The 20,873-nt window shown below is 36.3% G+C and overlaps 1 protein-coding gene across 2 annotated transcripts in view; it reads left to right on the top strand.

The window, feature by feature from the left end:
- Positions 1-4,470, top strand: part of GASK1B (golgi associated kinase 1B) — a 47,411-nt gene extending 42,941 nt beyond the window's left edge. Inside the window, exons 5-6 of one of the 2 annotated variants that reach the window (XR_013446533.1) lie at positions 2,342-2,491; positions 2,603-2,664. Coding sequence is in view for 1 of the 2 variants with exons in the window: in XM_036069730.2 (XP_035925623.2) it covers positions 2,603-2,810 (208 nt within the window). In the remaining variant the exon portion in view is untranslated. Of the gene's footprint in view, positions 1-2,341; positions 2,492-2,602 lie in introns of both variants that reach the window. The other variant, XM_036069730.2, reaches the window with a different exon arrangement.
- The last annotated feature ends 16,403 nt before the right edge of the window (positions 4,471-20,873 follow it).

Genomic DNA, 20,873 nt, shown 5'->3' with positions numbered 1-20,873 from the left:
GGGACCTTAGGAATAGGAACTGGCAGAGCAGGGATGAGGAGGTGGCAGAAGCTCCATTATCAGGGCATGGGGCAGGGGGACTAACAGACACACGGATATTGACATGGCAGGATGGCCAAAGGCATAATAAACTCAAGAGACTTTTCTGAATGCGCTGGGAAATTAGAGCTAATCTGCTGATTAGGACACAGTATCAAAGGACAGCAGCTGTTTGAATTCAGGTAGGAGGGTTTTTGAGCATTTGGAAATCTTTCCAGTAGACATAGACTAAGGAGAAAAGTATCTTGAGCTTATGTATTAAGAAATAAAGGAAATTAATGCATTTAATAGTGGCAGGAACCCGCTATAGAGTCTGGGCCATTCAACCTTAGCTACAAGGATTGAGGCTGGATTTTAGGCCCCAGGTCATAGCCACTCTTCATAGCCTTCCTACCCTAGTCAGAAATCAGAGTGACCAAGACACTGGGGTATGTTTGAGAATTGGAAATAGAGGGGTGCAATAGTGAAAGAGTTAACCAGCTGTGTGAAGCTAAGTGACTGGTGGAGGGCACATGAAGAGCACATCTACTCTAAAATTGAGAGTAGAACCCCAATCTTCCAAATCCAAGTCCAATCATTTTTCTGCAGTAACTTGTGTTTGTTCATGCTGTTACTATTAGTCTTGGTAACAACGCTCTGAAGTGTGTTTCATTAGTTCTTCTTAGCACTTCTAATCAGGTAGTGTGGATTTTATGTACTTTCAGGACTAGAGACAATACTGTTCTCATGAGAGTTTCATGAGCCCCAATTTCATGAGTTTTTGCCATATCTTGCCCTGTTAATACTCATTCTTACATCTCTTTATGGATTGAAGGTAGAATATATGACAGATTCTTTCTTTAATGTGACTAAACTAAGGAAATTTTATGTGTAGAAAAATTGACCAAAGGCATCACTTACTGAGTTGATATTTTGGGGTCTTCTTAAATCTCTAAATTTTCTCTTGGAATTAGGAGTGCCTAAGAATATGGTCCATCTGTTCTATACATTCATATGAATATGAATACTGCTCTATGCTTTCAAAGAAGTTAACTTTAAATGCAATATGAGGAGTAATGAATGTAAAGTTAAATTTTTTTTTGAATAAGTAAGTCACACATTGAAAAGCAAAAATGAAGACACTGCTAGCCCAGATTTATGCATAGAATTTTCCTATTAATCAATGTAATGCACAGACAGGTAATTTTTTGCTTTTCCTTTATGAAAAGGATTAGTCACTAAAGAGATCCATGGATTTCAGTTTTATCTCATACATTCTACCACAGCTAAATTAGTTGAAGGGTCATAGAATTTATAAATCATGGATTATTAATATTTCATAGAGCAAAAATACTTACTTAATTAATACTATGGCCACTAAATTATATAGTACACGTCTTCAGGGAGCTCAGAGCATCTTATCAGCATTATTTAATTCCACACTTACTCAGACTCATTAAGCGAGTCCAGCTCTGTGGCCTCTGGTTTTTCTGCAGCATTGGAGCACCTGGGTCCCTTGCATTTATGCTCCCTGAATGCCACCCTTAGCTCATTCCATTGAAATTTGGAAAAGGCATTTGGGAGGCCTGAAACTTTGGGCAAACTGTATTCCTCGAACAAGGATATGTTCCTGTTTTAGTTGTTAAGGAGCAACTACGTTTATGCGAAATTTACTATACAACCCCAATATTTTTATTGTGCTTTCATCAGTATTTCAAAGAAAGCTGGATGGGCCAATTGAAGATTCAGCAAAACATTCTTTATGAGTTTGAACTTGAAACTTGACAAAGTTCTTCAGATAATGTACATGCTAGACCCCTTGTTTTTACTTTCTAAATGCAGGGCAAGAAGCACAAAGCGTTCTCTTAAGGTAGTTCAACAAGGACCCTTCCAAATTGGCCTCAGGTTTTCCAGAGATGGGTCACTGTGGAATGCCTGGCTCTAAAACTTGAGTTTTGTCAAATTTATTTGAAAAACACTTTAATATTCCAATTCAGTAAAATGCTCCCAGATTTTCAGAATTCCTGAAGTATAATCTGAATCAGAAACAATTCTTTATTTAATTGGGCATTATGGAATGATTCCTTTCTCTTTTTACTACCTACATTTTGGATTATTTCACATTAAATTCAGTCATGCATTTGTCAGCATTTTGCTTCTCATATTTTCTTGCATAAAACCCCACGTTGACACTTATGAGGATACTCTTCTACTTGACAGATTGAAGTGGTTTCTATGGGTGAAATGGAGCTTAAGATTGAGGAAAGTATTTTTGCCGGGCTAACAGAACTCTTTTTAATTCCGTGCCTCTCTTTGCCTACAGATAATGACTTTAAATAAGATGTTAGTATGTCAAGTTCTCAATGGAAAATTCAACATGGAAAATTCAGTTCCCTTGAAACATATTCTTCTAGTATATTATTATTAAGAGAAGTGTCAGCTTGACAGTGACAAAAATGTTTTCATTCTCCAGGTACTACTTGATAGTGTGATTTATGCCAGATTAATGAAGGGCAAAGCAATTGGGTAAGGCATAATATTTCTAAGCAATTACTGAGAATGAAATATCATTTTATCTTCTCAGGTTTCCCGAATCTGCAGTTTCTGTTTTGAAGAGCCAGCACTTACGGCAGAAACTCCTTCAGTCCCTGTTTCTTGATAAAGTTTATTGGGAAAGTCAAGGAGGTAGACAAGGAATTGAAAAGCTTATTGATGTCATAGAGCAGAGAGCCAAAATCCTTCTTACTTACATCAATGCACATGGGGCCAAAGTATTACCTATGAATGAATAAAAGGATCTTCTGGCTAGAATACTAGATATATTTATGCATTTTTTTGTTTTTGGTTTTAAAATCAAGTACACAAACCTCAAGTCTTTTTAGGAATGAGGCAGTGTAAATGAATATATAAAATAAATGAATTTAACCAAGTGTATATGATGGGTTTGAGCATGATAAGCAGACTTAAAACCTTTTATAAAACATACTCCTCAAAAAATATTTGTTCATATTTTTCTCAAACATTGGATCATGTGAGTCTCAACATCTGATTATACAGAATGGTTGCAATTCTTATTCCAGCTAGCTTTGTTAAGACATTTGTCATGCCATTTAACGGAACAGTGTAAACCAGAGGTGCTGACTCCTTCAGCAAAGCATATTTTGTGCCATACTGACTGGTCTGACCAAGTTCTGATGGGAAGGGTTCTTGACATTCTTCAGTTGCTGATTGTTAAAACAGAGCCGTCCCAATATGACCCAGAGGCAGTTCTGCATTGGAAAACTGAGGCATGTGATCTGCAAAAACACCAGGGGATACCATAATTCTGCATAGACATGGTGGGTTATTTACAAAAGCACCAGTATATATTCTATTGTATCTATAAATGACTGGCCATCTCTGTGAATCTGAGAAGGAAGAATCACAGTTTCCTCCTTTATGTGTTAGGTAGTTTTGCTTTCTCAATTTTGGTCCAATTTATGTCTAGTAGCTTAGACATTAAACAATTTTAAGGTATAAGTTACCTATTTGAAACTATACTTATAGAGTGCCTTTTTTTAATGGATGTTCTTTTAACAAATTTTGTCATTTTTACAAAGGATATACTATAGTTTTTGTATATTTTCTTAATAATAATGGTTTTCTTCAGACTTCTTCTGATTATATTTAAATTGATTTAAATGATATTGCTCAGATATTGACAGTAGAACCAGATATCGAGTGCATTTAAATATATTGTTTAGCTTATTCTAATATGAGAAATATGAACAAAATAAATTAAAACCTGACTCTTTTCAATTCTCCTCAATGAAAGCACATGACTAGAACTAAAACAGTGAATTTGGACAATATTAAGCTTCAAATAATTTTCCCCAAACTCCTTCTGCCAACTTTTTTTTTTAAAAGATTTTATTTATTTATTTGAGAGAGAGAATGAGAGAGAGCAAGCACATGAGAGGGGGGAGGGTCAGAGGGAGAAGCAGACTCCCTGCCTTGCAGGGAGCCCGATGCAGCACTCGATCCAGGGACTCCAGGATCATGACCTGAGCCGAAGGCAGTCGCTTAACCAACTGAACCACCCAGGCACCCATCCCTCTGCCAACTTCTTAATTAAGCATAGGACATAGACATACAGTATTCACATGTTGGGTCTTTGTGTCCTGGGAAGATATGCATGTCATCACATATGACAGATGTTCATACAGAGGTTTCAAATCTCGAACAAGTCATCATTTCCCCCCACCCCCACCTCACCCACTCCTTATTTAAAAGCTGATATACTGACTTCTTTTTTCCCTGAAAGTTGAAAAATATAATTTAAGATGTTGTAATGCATTCTATTCTCTGTTTTCTCAGTTCTGTATGTTATTGCTAAAACACCGCATTTTCTGTGTTCTAATCGAGTCACTTAATATCACTGTAAATTAGAACTATTAAAGACATTACAATAAAGACTAGTTTTTTTTTTAAATATATACCTATAGATTCTAACTAATGTAAATGTATAGGGGCAAAATGTCAAAACAACACATGGTAACTAGAAGAGAAGACGGGTCAAGGAGAGAGGGATCATTTGATCGTCTAAGCATAACTTTCTTAGGCTCACATTCAAGTACTACATTTTAGCATCCTTATTTGCTGGGCTGACCCTTGGAGAAGTGGTCTTCAGACCATTCTCTTCCATTATCCCTCTGAGTGCCTCTCTCTGATTCCACACATTCTGTGCACTCTTTGGCTCTCCCGAGTCTCCACTTTTACCTGCTGTCTTTGGGCTTTTTAAGATCCCTTTTTCTCTCATTAATCAGGATTTTAGTAAAAAAATAGGCCTAACAAAAGCTTGGAGACCCAGGTTCTATTTTGAGCCACTGACTTGAAAGAACTCTTTGTCAAGTTGCCTTATACCTTGTCTTATCGAGGTGGCATACTCGCATTTTAATAAGCTTTTTATGGAATAGATCATCTTTATTCAAATTTGTGAAATTAGTGGTGGGAATCCAGTCTCCTTAAAAATGACCTTTAATGTTGCGTCTCAAGCTACACAGCTTTTGGGCAGCTTGGTTCTCCCTTATGTGGGTCTTGCTTTGTTTATTTGCTTCCAGGTATTCTGACATGCTTAATATTAAATGAAAGGTCCAGGAACACATGTTTATTTTAGTCACCTTTGCTTTTTAACACAGTATTTTGTTTTATAATCAGTGAATAATTCATGCCGTATTATTGTTGAATAATGGATAGCTACAGGGCCAGGCTTTTAATCCTAAGTAATGCTCTTCTTTTCTCTTATTGAAACAATGAGAGTACTCTGTGCCTTTCAAATGCACTCAGATTATGCTGTGGTTTGGTTCACATAAGCATATTATGTGGTTTATTTATAACTTGATAAATTTGAAGTAGAACAATTTACCTTGGCAGACATACAAAAGCTTATTTTTGTGACTTATTTTCTTTAGGCTGATAATATGAAAATAAATACATATCTTAAAAGTCTGTAATAAAAATATTAGAAATTAAAGATGTGTGCTTTTTATTTTGTAGATGGGTTTTCTTTTGTACATGGGTTAATTTTCAGAATTTAAGTACAGAAGACTGCTACCACTGTCCATGATAAAAGAAACAATTGAACAATTAAGAATTTTATTGGATTGTGTTTGTATATGCATATATTTGATATTGTTACTAGTGATCGTATGCTTTCTCTTGGTGTACAAAGAGCATTGTCTTAAGTGGTATGCAAATTAGGTAACAGCTATCACAAACTGTAAGAGACTATTTAATTTTTGTTTTTCTTTGCTGGGGGTGAGTCTTAGAATTATAGTTAAGCCTATCTTAATAACATTCATATTTATTAAGTTTATTAGACACCCTGGGGAACTTATCAAAATATAAAATGTCTTAGACTTATGCTCAAAAAATTTGTTATCTCTGAACTTGTATAATAGCCTGTTTATTCCCTCATATCTTTAAATATATATTACATTATATCTAATGAATAAATAACCTAGATGTAGATTTATCTACATAGTATCTCAGGAAATTCTAATGTTTATCTCAGCACAGAACAAAGGAAGGCATACTTAGGGCACTAGTCTGAAAATACGATATGGAAATTGTACGTGGGTCAAAGAAAGATGATAAAGATTTTTCTCTAAAAATAGTATCACCAAGAATTAAGAACTTTCATTCATGGAAGATAATTTGACTTACTGGAAAAATTATCTGACACTTGGAAATAGCCAGAAGAGATTTTTGAGTGTTCTTTCAATGCAAAGCTGGCCTTGCTTTTGTACTGAATGGTCTACTTAACAATGTTGTAGGGCAGAGGTTAACGTGTAGATTTTTATCCCATAGAGACGCAAATAATTTCTGCCTGGTGGAAAAGACAACTCTAATGGCTTTACAGTTTATTATCCTGTTGGACATTAACCAGTTTTATATCTAGTCCAGCAATCTTATCCTAATATTACCTTAGCTTTTGAAACACTCTTTGAAATGGTTTTACCATCTTAGTGGTTCCCTCGCTAATGAATTATTTAAATAAAATGTACGTTCATTTTACATTTGCATAGGAATTGCTGTTTTACCTTTTTGAAAATTTTGCCTTAAACTTTTGACCACAGACTCATATTTTATTTGCTTGAGAGTCATGATGTTAAATTTTTTGAAAATTTTACTTTAGCAATCTTTCAAAACACAGTTATATAATTGGAGAACTGAATGGTACCATGTGATTAGCATTTGGAGCTTATTTTCATTTAACCTTTTAATTTTTTTAATGGTTATCAGTTGATTATCTAGTTCAAAGGTCTGACTCCAAAGGGCTTGCTGGCAGACTATTTTGCAACCTACAAAAATGCACATGGTAAGTGAAGTCGCAGAGATCTTTTCTTAACAACAGCACTGTGTATGATTAAATTAGTTCAACTTTTTTTAAATCTTAGAAAGCTACCTTTTTACCATCATGATTCCAAAGTGCATTTAGTTTCTTGATAAAAATGTGCACAATCATGTGCACATCAAGAAATCTCTATGCATCTTCTTTCTAAAAAAGTAATCTGTGTTTCTTAGCAGTACTTGTCAAGATTTCTAAAGCTTTTGAGACAAAGAGCTAAAAAATAAAACCTCCCTTGTCAGTTGCTTTAATCACATGCTGCAGCATAGCTAGCTGTGCTATATTTCAAAAGGCAAACTGGGCTGCAGAGAGTGGGACAGTCACTAAATGAGCCTGAAACAGCTGTGATTTTGCAAGATGTGCCAACATTTTCTTTAGCTCCAGGACACCAGACATTATTTGGCTCATAAAGTGCCCTATGTTATTGGCTCGACTTCTGTTTAGGAGAACAAGAGATCTTGTTCTCCATCCTTGTTTCAGGACCTCAGGGGTATTAAAATGGAGGTCAACATTTATTTTTTTACCTCCTAGTAACTTTAAAAAAAAATCAACTGTGATTCAGATATCCTTTCTAACTTTGGGAGAATACATTATTGTTAAGCTTGCAAGATTCAGGTCTTTCTTAAGAGAATGAGGAAATAATTTACAGCCTCTCTTAAGAGTCAACCTTCCACTTTTAATCAGGTAACAAGTGAGAGTTACAATATGGGACCTGAGTTTTGGTGACTCTTAGGACAATGCTATTTGCTACTTGTATTGTGTCATTTCCTTTGTCTTACTTACGGTTGGTTGCAAGTAGAGATAGCATGTTGTGTTCAAAGAGGAGTGACATGGCAGCCTCCGAAGTAGCAAAGTCCTAATTAAAGACACAAATTCCTAATTAAGTCGACTTTCGCCTGGGCTACCTACTAGATGTCAGTAGTAACATGCCTTCAAGTTGTGACAACCAAAAAATGTCTCTTGATACTGCAAAATGTCCTCTTAGGAGGCAAAGTCATTCCCTGGTTGAGAACCATTAGTTCTTCGTGCTTTAGTACATTCATTGATAGAAAGTCTTCCATAAAAAGTAAACCTTTTAATTTGTTTTTTTGTCCTTCACGTCAGCTTATGAAGGTTTCCTCTGTCAGAGTCCTTGTATTAGACTGTATTGCCACACTGTAAGACATCACTCAGAGCCCTTTGAGGTCTGATGGTTTGGAGAAAGAGATCAATAAAAGAAGCCACATGATAGGAGGAAGAGACATATTCAGCTTTGAAATAAAAACTTTAGAAAAGTGAAGCATTGATCTAGGAACCTATGACAAATTAAATATCAGGGTAAAAATTTTGGAATGGATGATGGTTGAAGTAAAAGTGCTTAAAAATCTGCACTCTACCTTCGTCTGTCCCAGGGCCCAGTATCTGCCGTCTCTGAGAAGATTGCCTGGAATATAAAGAAGCCACATTCTCACCAGGGACCCTACAGCCCTTTGGGAACCTCCTCTGACAGAGGGTCAAAAGAAGTGGAGGGTGTTTCCTTACTAGCCGGAGGGAAGAAGAGTAGCAAAGTGCACTAGAGTGGACTTGTTCGCTGTGATGCAGTTAGCAGCCAATAGGCAGTGAGGAATCACAGTGGGAAATAGAAGAAAAGAATGGACCATCAACAGGGTAGGCTAAGTGATGCTGTAGTAACAAAATGCCATCAAATCTCAGCGGCTTAAAGCGATAAATGTCGATTTCTCACAGCATATGTCCACCACGGCTTGGCAGGAGAGCTTTGCTTCCCATAAACACCTAGAGAACCAACCTGATGAGGCAGCCTGGATGTTTCTATTTCTGTACCTGAGGGAAAGAAAGTTCTGAAGGGCTTTGCACTTTGTCACAACTAACTGGACAAAAGCAGGAAATTTGAACTGTTTGGTAAGTAATGCTGGTAACTACAGCAGATGGCGACAACTGCAGTGGTGGCTCTGAGTATATTTGAGGCCAACTTGACCTAAATCTATTACTCTCTATCAAATAACTCTCCCCCTTTGGGGATACCCTTGTCCCCCCGACCCCACTCACTTGACCTCTGCCAGGGCCTCCAGGCCATAGTTGATAGGTTCAGTGGAGTACATGTGACTTAACCCTGGGCCAATCACATCTCTTTATTCAGCTCTGTTTCCTGTCGTAATTGATTGGCTCAAAATTGAACACCTGACCTAAGTAGGTCACTCAGAAAACTTGCCTCAGAATTTTAGAATGGATAAGCAGAAAAAGAAACCAAGACCCAAGCCTAAAGCAATAATGGGTAATGTTCTGGAGCTCTTCGTCAGACCTTTCCTCTATGCGAATGGAGAAAATTTAATGTAGATCGAGTGAAACTCTCAGAGGTGCTGGCGGGTGAGATGGGGAGGTCCGGTATCTTTTGACTCTTTCGCGTTAGTTGCTCTGGAGGTCCCTTCCAATTTTTGGTTTCCTCAGGGTCCTTTCTTAATTCACGTTTTTGCTTCAACTTAATCTATGTTGATAGCTTTTCTGGTAATTGCAACCAACGCCAAATCTATGATTAGTTTCTAAGGTAATTAAGTCTTTTTCTAATTTATCAAATTTAGAAAGTATATCATGAGTTCTTCCTATGACAGGTAAAGATGTTCATGCTCTTAAATCCCCCCTCGCTCCCCACTTCTTTCCTTCACAAACCAACTTCTAAAATATTTATCATGCTTACATGTTCCTCTTTTTAATACTTACCTTCTGGTTTCCACTTTGTCACAGGTGCATTAATTTTATATTTGAATGGATTTCCTGCCCACCATCAATTACAGCTTCTTCATTCCTGAGGTTTTTGTTTCTTTTCCTCATTCATCTCTTTGCTGACTGGCTTCATCAAATGATTTTTTACAGAGTTACCCATGAGTTCCATATTCAGTGAGCCTTGCTCATTTGTGAATAGCATTCTGTTTGTTTAAGTATGTAAACAGCCTGGTGATATAAAATTTAGGTTCCACACTTAAAAAAATTTTTTTTTTTTCAAAACAAAATACCCTTGGAAGTCTGTAGACATTGTAACACTGTCATTTGGCATTGAACATTGCAGATAAGATTTCAGAGGCCAGACTGTGTTTTTGTTTTGTTTTGTTTTGTTTTTCTCTGGCTTGTAGGTGATTTGCTTTTCTGGTTTTGATGCATGTTGAATTCGTTTTTTTTATCCTTTAATTTTAATAAACCCTCAGGATGTGTCTTAAGGTTGGTTGTTCTGCATCAGATTTTCCTGAAACACAACACAGAACCAACATATTTATATTTTCTTTCTTTTTACAATATATATTTGAATATTTTTTTGGTTCTATTCTATTTGTTCTGTCTCAGGTAAAGACAGATTTATTATGTGTGTGTGGAATCTGCCTCTGAATCAATTGGTTTTTCCTTATTTGCGTACTTGCCTGTATTTTTTTTCCTCGCAAAATGTAGTATTTTCTCAAGCGTTTCCTTTATATCTAAGACTTTATCTCAGCCACATCTATTCTGCTTCCTCCTGCTTCCCACTAGTCTTAATTTCTCCTAATGATTTTATTATCTTCAAATTTCTTTCTAGAGACCTCAGCTTTCATCTTTGGTGGCTTTATTAACTCTTGATTGACTCTTCATTTTTCATTCTTTTATAAATTTGAACTAATTTTTCAAAAGAGTTTTTAAAAATGTTCTCTGAGACTGCAGGGAATAGTTTTTGGAACTACTAAAATTAAAATTAAATCAAATTAAAAATTCAGTCACACAGCGTTTCAAATGCTCAGGAGCCACGCGTGCTTTATGGATACTGTATTATCATATTAGATAGCACAGATACAGAACATTTCCGTCATTGTAGAAAAGCCTGTGGGCCAGTGTTGCTGTAGAACACCGGGGTCTGTGTATTTTCTTGTGTGGTGGGGTTTATATTTTCTGTTCTCCGCAGCAGTTGCTCGTTCCCCCCATTCTTCTCCCTTACCTGATCTGCCAGGCAGCGTATCTAGGTTAGGGTTTTGGTGTCTGTCTTAGTTATTTTGGGCTGCCATAACAAATGCCACAGGCTAGGTGGCTTTAATAACAGGAATTTATTTTTCACAGTACTGGAGAGTGGGAGTTCAAGATCTAGATGCCAGCAGGGTCAGTGTCTGGAAAGGGCTCTCTCTTTAGGGTGTAGATTGCCACCTTTTTATTGTATCTTCACATGGCCTTTCCTTGGTGTATGGAGGTGGAGAGAGAGGAAGCAAGCTCTCAGGTGTCTCTCTCTTTTTTAAAGATTTTATTTATTTATTTGAGAGAGAGTGAGAGAAAGAGAGAGAGAGAGCGCGAGAGAGGGGAGGGTCAGAGGGAGAAGCGGACTCTCCGCTGAGCAGGGAACCAACGTGGGACTCGATCCTGGGACTCCAGGATCATGACCTGAGCCGAAGGCAGTCGCTCAACCTACTGAGCCACCCAGGCGCCCCTCAGCGGTCTCTCTTTATAAGGACACTAATCCCATCATGAAGGCTCTACCCTCATGACCTCATCTAAACCTCCTAAAATCCCCATTTCCAAATACTATCACACTGAGCATAGGCCTTCAACATATGAATTTTGGGGTGACACAATTCAATCCATAGTATTAATCATCCCAAATTCATGTCCTCACATACAAAATACATTAATTCCATGCAAACAGTCCAAAATATCTTAACTTGTTCCAGCATCAACTCTAAAATCTAAAGTCCAAAGTCTCATCTCAATATCATCTAAATTACATATGGCACATATGGGGGAGACTTGAGCTATGATTCATCCTGAAGCAAAATTCTTCTCCAATTGTGAGCATGTGAAACCAGACAAGTTATATATTTCCAAAATACAGTGTTGGGACAGGCGCGGGAGAAACATTCCATTCCAAAAGGAACAAATAGGAAAGAAGAAAGGGGTGATGGGTCCCAAGTAAGTCCAAACATAGAAAGGCAAATTTTGGCTTTTAAGTGTCGAGAATCATCCTCTCTGGCTTGATGTCCCATCTCCCAGGCCCATTGCAGTGACAGCTTTACTCTCACAGCTGCAAGGCTTGGTCTTGCTCCTTTAGCTTGCCATCGCCCCAGGACTCTCTGCAGGGGACCTGCCCACAGTGCTTGGGAGGGCAGCCTTACCCCTGAGGCACCTGGTGGCAGCATCCTGGCCCACTGAAACCAGCAGAAACCCCTTCTGTCCCGGGGCCTGGGGTGAAAATAGCAGCTCTGATGATCTCTGAATCACCTTCTGCGTCGTTCTTCCCTTTTCTTTCTGAGGAATAGTGCACATTCACAGCCCAGTAGCTTCCAGGCTCATCTTGTTGATCATGCAGTTATGGAGGCTGAGAAGTCTCAAGATCTGCAGTTAGGCAGTTGGACAGCCTTGCCTCTTCTAAGAGTCTTACTTTCTCTTGTTCCTTTTAGTCCAAACTGGCAGTGTTTTCGCTGGTATTATTCCCATTTTCTTTTAACTTGGTCTCTTAGAACCCTATTGTTTATTTTCAAAGAAATCTACACAGTGCTTTCTGGTTTTGGTGATTGTCGTTTTATAGCTTTACACTAGATATATCATTCTTTCCTAAGAATAATGGCTTCCTAAGAATAATCTTAAGCTGTTTTTCCCTTGCCATGTTTTACTGAGGGGTCATTATAAGTTCTCAAGCTAGGGAGCCATGTATTAGAGTGGATTGGAGAGTGTGTTGGGGGAGAGGGTGGGGAAGATGTAGAGAAGTAATTTAGGAAGTTCTCGAAATTACTTAGGCATAAGATAATCAAGGGATGAGGTAGGATGAGTCTAATTTTGAAGTATTTTTCATACATAATTATGGACCATACATATTTTAAGATTCAAAGGGAATTAACTAACAATTCTGAGAAAAGTATCCTTGCTATTAGAGATGACTTGAAAAGATATTCTAGAAACACTATGTAAAACATGCTGCTTAGGGCTTTAGCTATATTTTTTTCAGCTGTAGTCACCACAGCAGTATTGTCTAAAGAGACCTATCTAAACCAGACAAGGTGACCAAGTTTGTATCATGGAAAGATTCAGAAGGATGGATGGATGCACCACACACATGCACATAACCATGTGGGCATATACATGAAACAATAAATAGATAAGGAGCTAGATTGTTTCCTTTTCTTTTTTCATAATGAACAAGCTGATTTCTCCTCTCAGTTGATTATAAACCAAGCTATTTACTATTATCAGGATTGAGGCTCTGCACTCAGGTTGGGGTGCCCTAAACCATGAGATTAAATTTGTATCTCAGGATGTTCTGGCCCAGTTAGCTCTCAGCTAGTGATGATTGCAGAGTTTATTTGCTAATTCGATTTCTCTGAGGCTTTATTTATGCATTCATGTAACAAATATTTTTCAAGTGCCAGCTCAGTTCCAGGCCCTGCTTTAGGTCTTGAGACATAGCAGAGAAAAATAAGTGAGCACATGCATCTTTAACAACTTCCTTTCTTCAAATCTTTGAAAATTAAACTGCAAAGTTAATATAACAAAAATCAGAAGCATTGGCCAAAATTTTTTCATACATAAGAAGAACTAATTTTATAGCATTCCCTTAACCTTCCCTTTCTGTTCTTCAAATGTTCCTCTTAAAAACAGAAACAGTATTTTTCAGATATATTTGTGGACGTAATCAGAATCTCTTGAGTAATATCTCAAATATCCTTCACAATACCTCCAGCCAATGCATTTTATTGTCAGGAATTGCATGTATTGTGCAGTTTACATTCTGTTCTTTTTCCATTTTGTATTGGTAAGAAGGACCACCTGTATAAATCATGACAGAGCCTACAGAAAGAAATAGTTTGGATTTTTGCCAATCTTGGTAGTATATTTTCAAATCAAGGAAATGTTCTACAATCAATATTTAAATAGCATATTTGGCAAAATGTTCTGCTCTGAAAGAAATGGATGACATTTTTTGAAGAGTAAGAGTAATGGGAACCAGACAGCAAAGTTCAAGAAGCCGTCCTCCATAAGCCTGCTTTCCTTTGTTGCAACATAATCCCCTTCAAGGGCCTTCAGCATCTCAGATCCCTTTCTCTATTATGAGCAGTCTTCTTTTCTTTTCTTTACATTTTGTTTTTAAGTGCATTGCAGAGTTGCTACTTCTATTTTGTCTTTTCTAGAAGCCTCTTCAATGTATTTTCTGATCATTGGAATAACTTTTCTGCAATACACAGCCTTGTCATTTTTGCAAAATCTCCAGCAATTCTTTCTCCTTTTCTTTAGGGCTGATTTCTCCCCTCTTTCTCTAAGATACAGAGATGCAGACTTTAGAATTCTTTCCTATTCTCATGCTTTCCTCACTTCCCCTTAGGCTCTATCTACTCCCTCCCACCCCCATATTTTTGCTCTCAAAAAATTCATAGCTTTGTTTCTGCTGCTTAGACAAATGGCAGCTAAATTAGCCTGAATACTTTACAAACATCTTGCTTTTCTGATCTTTTAACCCTTTAAAATTTCTTTTTTTTTTTTTTTAATTTTTTTATTGTTATGTTAATCCCCATACATTACATCTAACCCTTTAAAATTTCTTATATACATATTGGTCACCATTTAAATCAACTCAAAGAGCATGAGATAAAGCAAGAGGCAAATAATGGATAGTATAAACACAGTTGGAGATCTGGTTGTTGTTTAGGCTCATTTGGTACAAATTTTTCAATTGTATTTTGAAAATGATTGCATATGAGTTCCAGAGAGTTGTGGCATGAAACAATGTGGTAGTTCTCCTAATTTAATAACAGCCACCCATATCAAGTTCCTACTATGAAGTTGGCATGGTGTGATGCACTTCAAAAATACTATTCATCCAATTTAGTCCTCATGACTCTATCTGACCAGTGAGAAAATGGAAGAATGGAGAAGTTAATAACTTGTCCAGGAACAAAGAGCTAGGAAGTGACCAAACTGAGATTCATATCCAAATCTGCTTGACTTCACAACTTATGCTATGACGATTAGGCCACACTCCCTTCCCAATTCCATCCAGTGTTCTCTCCACTCTTCAAAGTGACTTACCTCCCGGATAGAATTTGTATTTCTTATGCACACTGGGATAATTGCAGGAACTATGGCCTGTGTTTAAGAGGAAAATTGACTAATAGACATCTGTCAGAGATAAGAAGCAGAAGCCAGTCAAGTTTGCAATATCTCTCACATGTCTGGTTCTACTTAGGTATGTGAGATGGTGATCTTTAATGTTTCCCACTATCAGCAACTAATATTTGAAAGTGTTATGTTGGGCCATGTGTTTTGGCTTTATGATTCATAGGAGACAAAGAGAATTTCAACTCTTAATTGCAATGTCAACTCATTTGTCATGATGTTGAGTTACACAGAACTCGGGCACATGTAAAATAAATACCTCTTTCTGCTCCAAGCCTTGATGAGCATTTTTCTTGATACATTTGGATTCCTTGCGTAAGAAAAATCACAATGTAAAGCCATTCTTTACATTCGATGTTGAGTTTGAACAAAGAGCTGTGAGACTGCTGTGGTGTGAAAGCCAGTAAAGTTCACAGAACAAAGGAGGGCAAAGCCCCCTTAAAATCACAGCATTCCACTTCATTTTACTTTGTGTTGTTATGTTGAAAATTGAATTTGCTAGTTTGCAAGTAGATATAATAGCCAGTAGAGCTTTGGTCAGCTGATTAGTTAGTGTGTTTTAAAGCAAGAGATTGAAAAAATACATTTATTTTTTGTATTTAAACTCACATAAAATCACACTTAAACTCATATAAAATCAGCTCTGTGCTGGGAAAGAATGCTTACTTTCACTTAGAGTCATATAAAAAAAAGCTGATTTTCATGACCAAAGTGAAATACTTTATACAATTTTATACCATTGTTGTGATTGAAACACTGTTTTGCATTCTTGTTTCCAGTTGTGTGAGTGACAGCACTCTTAAAAATGGTAATGAATCCCCAATATATGCTCAACAACTAAATATCTATTTGGTTGGCTTATATAAAGCTTTGGACCTTTATATTGAGGATTGGGAAGACTGAGAGGCAAAAATATATACATCTCCTTTTATAGACAGGCAGGCACAGTTTTTCAAGAACGCTGGGACTCTCCATGCAGCTGTCTCATCAAGCATGAAGCAGCCTCAAAGTATACAGCCAATGGGGTATCTGAGACCGTGACACACAAAATACTACGAAATTCATGGCTTCAGTCCAGTTTTGGGAGGGTTTAAGAATGAGGTGTTTTTTAAGAATGCCATATTCTTTCTTATAAAACCAAGATAGTCTCTCAAATCCATTTCACTGCCATAATGTAGAAATAAGAGAGAGAAGCCATTTCCAAAAATCTAGTTAGTAAATGCATTTTATAAAATGCTATTGTTGGAAAACAAAGCTCTATAAATTGTATCTATCAATTACCCATTTTATGGTAATTGATTTACTTTTATTCATGTATTTCTCTATCTCATTCTAAAAAGGACTTGAAGCACCTAGTTTCCAGGTAGGAGTAGCAAAATACTTAAAACTACATACATACAATGATGAACACTGGAAACCTGAATTTTGGAAAATAGAAAAGAAAGAGATTGGGAAATAAAGTGATTATTTTGAAGATGTCGGTATTGGATATAGGACTTCATGAAACAGGAAAAAAAATGAGCACATCCCTTAGGCACCAGAACAATCAAAATGTAAGGGCTTTATGAATATGTAGGAAAGAAATGTCTCCAATGTCAAAACCATATAAAAGTTTCATTAATTCCAACACTAGCTTTGAAGAAAATAACCAAATTATAATATATAAAACATTTTACATTATATAATACATATAAATATGAATTTAATGCATTATATTAGAAATATTATTACACATATGTATACTATATTATATACATATATGCATATATTTAATAACATATATGCCCATAAAATATATACATCTTGTATACATATATGTGTGCATTTATATGCATAAGTATGTATATATATGCACATGCATTTATAATATATATGTATATTATATGCATAAATGCATCTATATTATATTTAGCATTAACTATTTAGCAGCTGTATATAGCTTTTTTCATAGTATGTATTCAGTCATACACCTAAAACTCAAGGTCCTTGTAAATTCAAGATTCACAGAACTTCTTCAACTGGTATTAGCCTAGTGATGATTCCTGTTAAATTCCTGGTACACATTAACTAATTCCTTCAACAAATATTTCTTGAATGCCTTTCATATTCCAGGCCCAATAAAAAGTAGTGAAGTCAGCAGACATGGTTCTTGATTATTTGAAACTTACATTTAGGGGAGAATACGCACAATAACATTAAAACTTGCATAAATATTGTGAGAAATAACAAGGAAGATGGGTTACAGATTGGGGAATAAGTTAAGGCTTCTGAAAGAGGGGTATTTAGGCTGACATCTGAAGACTGCTCAGTCTTCAGATGTCAGCCTGAGAATTGGAGAAAGAGCATTCCAGGCAGAAGGAAGAGCATGGAGAGTCATGGAGGTGGAAAAAGGTTCCTCTTCCAGGAAATAAGAGAAAGCTGAGTTTTCTAAAGGGTGATGAATGAAGAAGCAGCACAAAAGGTGGTTAATGAGATCAGCAGGGCCCAGATCATGAACACCTGACTTGAGGGCCCTGCTAAAGATTTTGAAATGTGCTAGAAGTGCAATGAGATTATCCTGATTTCTGTGTGGAAAAGAACTAGAGACAGGCAAGATTGCAAGGGAGACAGTTTAGAAGACCATCTTGTAGCTCTTGTGAGAGATGGTAGACGGTAATGAGGAGAGTGGAGAAGAAAATCTGGTGATGTCATAATATTTAGAGGGCAAAATCAACCAGATTGGCAATAAAGGTTTCCAGAATGACCATTAGGTTTCTAACTTGCGTAATTAGGTTCATTATGGTGCCCTTAACTGAAATGGAAAAGATCGGTGAGAAACAAATTTGTGAATAAAAATAAAAAGAATATTCTTTTTGACACTTGTCAATATGAATTCAAGTGGAGATGTTGAAAACAGATGAGACATATGGGCTAGGCAGGGGTCTCTCAACATTGGCACTAACGACATTTGGGGCTGAGATAAGGACCTGGGAATTACAGGATATTTAGCAACATCTCTGGCCTCTACCCACTAGATGCCAACAGCACTGCCCTCTTGTTATGGCAATCACGAATATATCCAGACATTGCCAAATGTCCTTGGGGGGTTAAACCACCACTAATTCAGAATGATTAGCTTAGAAATATACTTTGGGAAATGATGGAATATAGATGAAATTTAAAATCCATGAGAGTAGAAGAAATCACCCAGGGAGCTTAAGTTCCAGCAAAATGGTGTATCAAATGCAGAAACTCTCCCACTCTGTTTGAAATGCTTGATAAAGTATAACAATATCACAAACTTAACACTGAGAAGATAGAAAGAAAAGACCCAGACAATAGAATAATAATAATAAAAAAGGATGAATCTTTAAATAAACATGGAGCTCATGCTGCTATAGCCCTGATACTGGAGTTGGACGAGTTCCTTACTACTTATGAAACTAGCACAGGACTGGATTTTCAGTTACTATATATGGACTGTGCAAGGCAAAGAGTCAGAACTCTTTGTGAAAAATACTCTTTTATAAAGTCTGAACCACAGAAATGAAAGGGGGACATAAATATCTGCCCAATGACCCAGCATTTGATGAGGAAACTCGTATTTGTTTAGTGTCTGGGAAAAAGGCTACTCCAAGCAATCAGAAGCTGGAAGCTATGTCCCATTTTGGTTTGGAGTCTAACTTCGCAGTATCTGAGAAGGCCAGAATCACCCAGCTGAGAAATTAATATAAAAGTTGCTCCTTACAATACCCTTGGGATAAATAGAAGAAGTGATGCAAAACTTCCTCTGAGGATCATTCCCATAACCTGTCAGCAGCCAGACTCCAGCAAAAACCAAACCCCGCTCAAAGAAGTGCAAAATGAAAAATTAAAATAGATAAATAAAATAAGAACTCATTTAGCGTGAAACAAAGTTGACAGATGCAACACATAGGAGAATTATTGCTCTAATCATATGAAACAATAAATAACGTGAAGCTGACTATAAATTAGTAATGTGGAAGATAATTAAAAATATTAAAACAAATAGAGAAGAATGAGAAACCAGGACAAAAAAAAAAGACAAGATGGAATTCTTGACAAGTGTAACAAGTGAAATTACAAATGCAATGGAAATTAAATAGTAGGTTCCTGCTTTGCAAAAACTGAAGATATGGAAGATAGAACTGAGGAAATATCACAGATTATAGATAATGGGTGGTGACAATTGAAGAGCTTAAAGATAACTTCTTTATGGAACATAGCATGAAATGGACCAACACATACCTATTAGGAGTTCCAAAAGGCTAGGATAGGGAAAAGAGAAAAGTGGCAATAATCAAAAAGACAATGCTTATGAATTTCCAAAATTGATCAAAGACATAAATTCTCAAATTGAAGGGAAAATTACATAAAAATATAATAAATTCAGCATAGGCACTGTGTACAGAAACTGCAGATCACTGAAATTAAATACAAAGTATTTTAAAAGAGAGTGATCATCTAAGTGAAGGGGACAGAGACAGATGAGAAAAGGATCTATGATTAGTTCCTGGGGAACCTCAAAAGTTAGAGAAGGCAAATCAAGTTTAAGAGAATGTTTTGGAAGTTGACATCAATTTGAATAAATTTGTTCCTGTGTGGTTTTGCTACTCACTATATACAAGTGAAAAGAGAAAAAAAAATTAGCCTACCTATATATCACTTTTTTCCTCTTGGACACATGGACCATCTATCTAACACAAGGACTAAAGCGATTCTGCTTCTTTATATATTAGTTTGATCTTGGGACCTTCTGCTTCTGTTTCAACGCACACCAAACAAAGAGCCTCAACATCAACCTCAAACTTTCACTTGGTGTTAAGTAATGTAAATAGTCTGAAATTTTAATTTCCCTTTTCTTTTATTAAAGTGGTGATGAGAATCAGCTCTGTTGCATGAGTAAAATAACTGTCTGGCTTTACTGAATTATGATAATCAAAGATAGCCTTTACATTTATTGTTTTATTTGAGATATTCTTCGTATCTTACTACATTTGGTGAATATCACATGGGTGGTTGCAATGGGTATATTCTCTGAATCTTAGAAAATTTTGTATATATGTTAATGTTATCTTTAAAATTAAAAAAAATACCGGGCGCCTGGGTGGCTCAGTTGGTTAAGCGACTGCCTTCGGCTCAGGTCATGATCCTGGAGTCCCGGGATCGAGTCCCGCATCGGGCTCCCTGCTCAGCAGGGAGTCTGCTTCTCCCTCTGACCCTCCCCCCTCTCATGTGCTCTCTCTCTCTCTCAAAAAATAAATAAATAAAATCTTTAAAAAAAAAAAATAAAATAAAAAAAATAAAATAAAATTAAAAAAAATACCAAATGACTTAAAATTTTTGTTTTTCCTCCCAATACAGACTAACAATGTTTAGGTAGAAATTTCCTCTTTAATATTACTATTGAGTTTTTCTTTTGTCTCACATAGACTTTATTTTATGTACTTTTTTCTGTGCCCTGTATTTGAAACATAAATATGTTATTTTTATATTCACCATATTCTTATTTTTTGTTTCTGTATTATTTGACTTTAGATGTCATCAACTCACTAAATGTGGTTTTACACTTTAATCTGAGAGACTTTGCCTTTAAGCACGTCAATTTTAATCATTTTATTTTATTGTCAAGACCATTATTCTTGGTATAACTTTGATTTTGTAACTTAGTTTACATATTTCTGTTTTGTCATGTGTCAAGGAAACTTGCTCTACTTAACCCATATTAATAATTAGTATTCGTAATTGCCAGATGTTTTTATGTAACACAAATAATAGCTCAAGTTTATCTAGCACTTTCTTGTGACAGATGCTTTGTGAAGGTTTTCTCCTTTAAGTCTTCTAACAATCTGTGAGGGAG

This window comes from Halichoerus grypus, chromosome 3 (assembly GCF_964656455.1).
Source record: "Halichoerus grypus chromosome 3, mHalGry1.hap1.1, whole genome shotgun sequence".
NCBI lineage: Eukaryota > Metazoa > Chordata > Mammalia > Carnivora > Phocidae > Halichoerus > Halichoerus grypus.
This window is presented reverse-complemented; position numbering and strand designations above follow the sequence as displayed.